The sequence below is a fragment of the Sipha flava genome, unplaced genomic scaffold (genome assembly GCF_003268045.1).
Source record: "Sipha flava isolate LNK unplaced genomic scaffold, YSA_version1 3_pilon_pilon, whole genome shotgun sequence".
Classification (NCBI taxonomy): domain Eukaryota; kingdom Metazoa; phylum Arthropoda; class Insecta; order Hemiptera; family Aphididae; genus Sipha; species Sipha flava.
The window spans coordinates 2,916,484-2,923,145 of NW_020273108.1; the positions used below are offsets into that span (position 1 = coordinate 2,916,484).

The 6,662-nt window shown below is 26.1% G+C and overlaps 1 protein-coding gene across 1 annotated transcript; it reads left to right on the forward strand.

Moving 5' to 3' along the window:
- The first annotated feature begins 270 nt into the window (after positions 1 to 270).
- On the forward strand, positions 271 to 1,442 carry LOC112688666. Its single transcript, XM_025561977.1, has 2 exons — positions 271 to 411; positions 937 to 1,442. Exons 1-2 carry the CDS (start codon positions 346 to 348, stop codon positions 1,282 to 1,284), a joined length of 414 nt encoding a protein of 137 aa, XP_025417762.1. The 5' UTR covers positions 271 to 345; the 3' UTR covers positions 1,285 to 1,442.
- The last annotated feature ends 5,220 nt before the right edge of the window (positions 1,443 to 6,662 follow it).

Genomic DNA, 6,662 nt, shown 5'->3' on the forward strand with positions numbered 1-6,662 from the left:
TAAAATAAATAATTAATTAATTTGAACGTTTAATGTGTATTTTATGTGACCTCAGATACAGCACTGGATCTACCATACACATGCGTAAAGATACTGAATTATACTTTTGTATTTGTTTTTGAGGCGGTTGTAAAGGTAAATTTGGATTGCAATTAAATCGTTTAATTGTTAATTTTATATTACAGAATAAGCATGTCATTAATTGCACTTCTGTGAACAACACTTGTGTATACGATGTTTGGCTCCGATCCCTGAATAAAAGAGATCATGCCGATTCATTTGGAACAGTTCTGAATTGCAATTTACTTAGCCAAATAGAATTTCAAACACAAAGCAATATACAAAATGACTCATCCAACTCTATTCGCTAACACTGTGATAATTTACTTGTTGGTTGGTTGTTCATTGCAAGTATGTAGTTTTTCTTTTTTTTACACTATTTCTGCTTTGTACTTTATTCACATAAATACTATAATTATTTTTATAGAAGTATATTATTTAAAAAAAAAATATTAAAAAATATTTGTTTTCTAATTTTTTATCCTTCAATGTAACACATAAACATATCATTGTATAAATATCTATCTCTTATAATAATACTTCGATTTACATTATTCAACACTATTACTAATCATGCAACAAAAAAATTTAGTACTGGCAGAAATAACTACATTAAGTAAAAAAAAATCGATATTTTAATTACATAGGTAAGTATAAAATGAAAATAAAAAATATTTATATAATATTAATACACGTAATTACAGTTTTAACAAGTAATTGCCATCAATTAAAATTATTCAACGAATACTAGTGAACATTTTAAACGAATACCTTTTTCGAAATTGATCGAAGTCATCGCAGTACATTATAAATTGATTTTTCTTTCATTATTATTATTATTATTTCACACTTTTCTAATTTTTGTTTATCACACAGATCGGCAGCAACTACGCGGCGCCCAACGAACATAATTTATCTTTCCACACCTTGTCTGACAACATCATGAACTCTGTGGCGTCAATGCCTGGGTATCTAAGTAACGCGGTCAACAGGGTCAGATCGACGGTCAAGGACACATCAAAAATGATGAAGGACGCCGTGGGGAGTACTGGCGAAAACATGACGTCGTTCCTCAGGAAATCGGGATCGGCGGCCCTGGACTTCGGCACTGAGTCCACCGAGCCGGTGAGGAAAATGATCAAGTCGGGCACGCAAACCGCACGAAGACTGAGCAGCTTCTACAGAGATCTGTTCAACGGGATCACCAACACCGTGATGCCATGAACGATAAGATCAGTAAATCCAGGGACGACCCTGTTACGCAATAATTCGCAATCATCTCCATTCATAGTTTGGCGCCGTAAAAATATACTGTACCGATGTTTGACACCGTTTATTAGACATACAATTATTAGACACGTTTTGTTTTATCGTTAATATTATTACTGTACATTTTTTTTGATTTTTTTCCTTTTTCTTACAACAAATAGCATCACATGAGAGTATAAAATAAGAGAGTAAATCAATACCGTCACGTTTTATCACATTCACGTAATGTGTGCTAATCGTTGACTCAATTCCATTTAGTCATTATTTCTCTGAACACGTTTTTTTATTGTTGAGCTATATCAGTATCCTATGTTCTACATACAATAAATCGATTAGATTAACATGAAATACCTACTAATATCATTCATGTGTTATATTTGAAAACATGACATAGTTAAAATTAAATTTAAATATATACATATCATTATTATCACACATTACAACTGAAAATGGTAAACTGTACAATATGCAAATAGAAATATTTGTTTTATTATTCTAGTCACTATCTAGTCTATCATTATAGCAGACCGCAAGGATGAAAATTTAAGATCGTGTGTTAAATATAATCAAATACACTCTCGCTTAATTTATAATGGCACAAATGATTTCTAAAACAAATAGGATAGGTATTTATTTAATTTCTGTTCTTCACTTTGTGTACACTCGAGCAGTATTGAGTGTCAAACAAATCATAAATGAAGTTAATAAATATAATTGACAGTTTTTTATAAAATTGGTGAAGTTTTATGGATAAATACATATTAAAATACAATAACAGATATTTGTATTAATTAAAAATCACGAAATAAAAATTTCTTATTTCAGTACGTACGAAACGTTTTATTAAAATTAAAAACGTTATATGTTAGAGACGGATACCTATATTTTAAACCTTGGGTGAACAACTGTTTTCAAATGGCCATAAAAATGATTGTATACCTGTTACAATACCGAATTTAAAAAAAAAAGTTTAAAAATTCGTGTTTTTTTGCCACATTTACAATATACAACTATTTTAAATTTAAGTAATGATTTGATAATATTTGTATTTAAAAATAAATGGTCTCAAATCTACCTCTGATATAATTAGCGACATTATTTTAATGTCATACAAATCATTATAATTGTTACATCATAATATACCTATATTTTTTAATTATAACTGAACTTACAAATAGTATAAGAGCATCGAAAACGGATTTTCATATTGATTCATTTTTTTTTTCTTATATACAACATTTGAATGTATTAATCTGTATTTTTATTACTTTTTTTCTAAGTATTGTCTACTCTCTAATAAATTTCGGATGGAGTAATTATTATTTTCAATATAAAATAATTATTTCCTCTTTGGAACGCATTCATAACTTGTACATTTTATTTTGCCGAGATATAGTTTTCGGGTGAACTAAATGTTAAAATCAAAAACTAGAACCGTCCAAATTTATCGTTACCGATACCAGTGCTGATTTTCAGAAAATAAAATAATTATTTGAATTCAATTCCGATTCTTTGTTAAAAAAAAATAAAGGTACCGGTTCCTGAATCAATAAAATATAATATTATTTCTTATCTAGTGAATATACTTTAATATACCATCGTCCACCCGTTGCATAATATTAGTGCATTATAATAGTAATATTATGGTAGAAAATGAAAAATTATTTTACAATATATTGCTACCAATTAACGTAAAACCCTATGAAATAATGAAACACAGTGGTACTATTATACTATTGAAAACAACATTTGCCAAGAATCGTTTTCGATTGACAGAAAGTTTCACTAACGCATCGTTTGCCATAATAATACACTTGTGGGCAATGATGTTATTATTTTAAGTTTTATTATCATCATTATTTTAATTCGAAGATAATATAATATTGATTCCAATTATGGTGTATACTGGAATAAACATTTCCAAATAAAACTATTTTGTGATAAATATACGCCAAATAAATAATTCAAAAATACTATAATTTTAAACAGGTACCTACCTAGAATGTAAATTTTCTAATGTTTTAGATATAAATGCTGTGAGGATGGATCCCTGATTATTTATAAGCAAAGTTGTAATAACTAATAAGTGATACTAAAAGATACTATTTTATTTTGGAACCTAAAAGAACGTTTATAATTAAAAAAAATTTCAGTCAGTTCCGGTACTTAATTTGTTAATATAAAGGTTTTGGTTCCGGTTCCGATTTCTACTATTTAAAAGGTCCTAGTTGCAGGAACAGTTATTTTCGGTTCGGTTTCTGTCCCTGTTTAAAATAAATTTTTAATTGCTTGAATAATATTTTAGTTGGAGCTTATAAAAATTGCGTTAAACTTTAAGAACAGTGATGGTAAAAAAATTATAAAAAGAAGGAAAAATGTTGGTGCTATCGCTTTCTCAAATTCACCCAGTTTTTAGTATAAAGATTTTTTTTCATTTGCATAAAACATCATCATGCGCTTACATTATTATGCAAGATAAATATAATTCGAAGTACGAGTAAAATTTTATACTTTTTTTTTTAAGATTTCTTGATAATTAACATAAAACATTTATATATACCTCGTTATTCTAATATTTAGTATACATTCTATTCGAAAATATAAGAATTTTATTATTTTAATTATTGTTATTTTTAGTTTTCTTCACTAGATCAAAATCTATGGCTCATTAAAATATTATCCAATAGTTAAGAACGTTTTGAAGCAGTTTTCACCTTCGTTTTTATTTATACAATTTTAATAGCCTACTTAACTATTCATATTTCGAACGTTAGATTTTCTCTAATGGGCGAAATCACTTTTGTGGCTTTGTGATCTAGAACAAAACACGACACCGGCTTTTACATGGTCGATCACTAAACACACCTCCAATAAAAAGGCTTATCGTCGAATAATATTTATTATAAAGACAGTGCCTAACCATCAAAAAATTGAACAACAATTTGCAATTTTCCTATTGTTTTAATGATAGCTATCTTAGCTGATTTATGGTTTAGACGACACAAGACTACCAGCCATCTGGTACGTGTAGGCTACGATTTCGACTTGACATAAGTTTATGTGACAAGCTTTCAAACGACCCAGTCTTAAGGAGAAAATCAGCAGTCATATTGCAGTTAATATTGTCCCACCACGTTTTCAAAAATTAACAGCGTAATATACATTTTAAATTTTGTTTACTTTCCTTCTTTTTATCACAAGCAGACTTTCGTCGAAAAAATTATTAGCAAAATTCAACTGTTTAACAACGCTGAACAAGTATTCTCTCCTCAATCCATATTTTTAAACTACATTATTTATAATGTATGTAAATAAGTTATAAGTTTTTATAAAACTTTGGATAAATATGTATATATTGTATATTTGATAAACTACACTAGCCATGCCCTATATAGATGACTTGGGATGTGGATATAATACTTTTTATCTTTATGTTTTGATACTTCGTTATTTAATTACAAAAATTAAATTATGAATAATTATTCAATGAACGTAAAAAAAAAATAATTTCTAAATTAATTCATTTCGATTAATTTTAAGAAGTGATGTATTTAAAGTTTTAGAAAGTTTGTTAACGGATTTTAAAAACAAGTGTCAATAGAACTCAGATTACTTTTCATGATTTAGTTAAATTTAATTTAACAAATAAAATGTTTAAAATATATTAATTAATATGTAGTATTATTATCGCCATACTACTATTACGAATATTAATTAAAAAAAAAAATTATAAACTATGTAGAATTGTATCACCCACATTAGCCATCCACAAAAATATAGTATTCTTATCACATTTTACTCGTATAGTCCAATATATAACGTTGTTGGACATTAGTTTTCAACAAAATAATACATGTATATACATTGTATATAAAAAAGCGATAAGTTACAATCATTAAAATATTTGTTTAAGATTACTTATAATGATTACTACAATTATATATTATGCAATATAATGCACAATATCTGTTTAATATCTTTACCTTTTTGCTTATCGCTAGATATAATTGTTTAATTGTTTTTAACAATAAGATCAAGGATAAACAATAAATTTATCTAATAATAAAAATAAAAAGTTCAGTAGTATTATACTATTACATGTCATCAGAGTTGGGCATTAGTCGAATAAAATATTATTCAATTAATTATTTGAATAAAAAATTATTCATCATTGATTTATTTTTAATTTTACTATTGATTTTTATTTTTATTCATTATTCAGTTATTCGTTATTCCCTATAATCATATAAATAATAAATCTAAATCCTAAATAACGATGTATAATAATAATAAACTTATTTTTTAGACTTATATATATAGAGGTAATACATATTAATACATATAATAATTGACAAAAATAAATTAAATATACTTTTATATTTAATATCATTATATAATTAATATCATTCATGATTTTAACGAATACATTGATTCTTTATTCAGTACACCACAATTATTCTTAATTCATAAATAAATTAGTTATTCATGTTTTTATTTTTTATTCTTTATTTTGATTTGTTTTTGCCCAACTTTGCATTTCATAGTATTATAGTATTATACATTTAAAATAATAAAACAAATTTACGTTATTATTACCTATAGAAAGATCTAAAATATATTACAAAATAACTAAAATGCTTATTAAAAAATGTTCTATTATAACTCATATTTATAGGATTCTTTTTATTCGATTAATTAATATAAGATTTCAATAATTCTATTTGGAATCTATTAGGAAACTGTAGATTTTACAATATTGCTTGGTCAAATTTTAAAATATAGAAAATTGCGTTGTATATTTTTATGAATTAGGTACATTAATAATATTTGAGCTTATAATTATAACTGGCGTGCGGCTAACATAAACTTACGTTTAAATTAATAGCTGAAACTATGCCCACGAAATAACATAATGTAATAACTAGCGAAATGTTGACAAATGGTTTTATTATGTCCACGAAAGGTAATATACTTTTCATAACTTTACTACCTAGGAACATTGAATACATTTGTTATTAAAATTATTTTTAAGCGCTATTGTTAACAACACCTTTAAAATGCAGCTTTAATTAGTATTATGAAATGCTTTTATGAACTCCGATCACAAACATGATTTGCAAATGCGTACGAGAAAATTAATTATATTATTTTCATGTTTGTTTTCGAGGCAGTTTGACAATATATAAATATAGTTGCAATTAAGCCGCTTAATTGATGATTTTATATTATAGAACATGTATGATATTTATTGAACTTTTGTAAACACGCTATGCACATGTGTGTAATAATACGATGTTTATTCTTTTATTCCAATTACTACATAAGAGCGACCA

What these genes read in the sequence shown, in the direction of transcription:
- LOC112688666 (XM_025561977.1), top strand. Translation starts at nt 346, where the DNA reads ATGACTCATCCAACTCTATTCGCTAACACTGTGATAATTTACTTGTTG. An exon ending in TGGTTGGTTGTTCATTGCAA is followed by an intron (nt 412 to 936) that starts GTATGTAGTTTT and finishes TTTATCACACAG; the next exon opens with ATCGGCAGCAACTACGCGGC.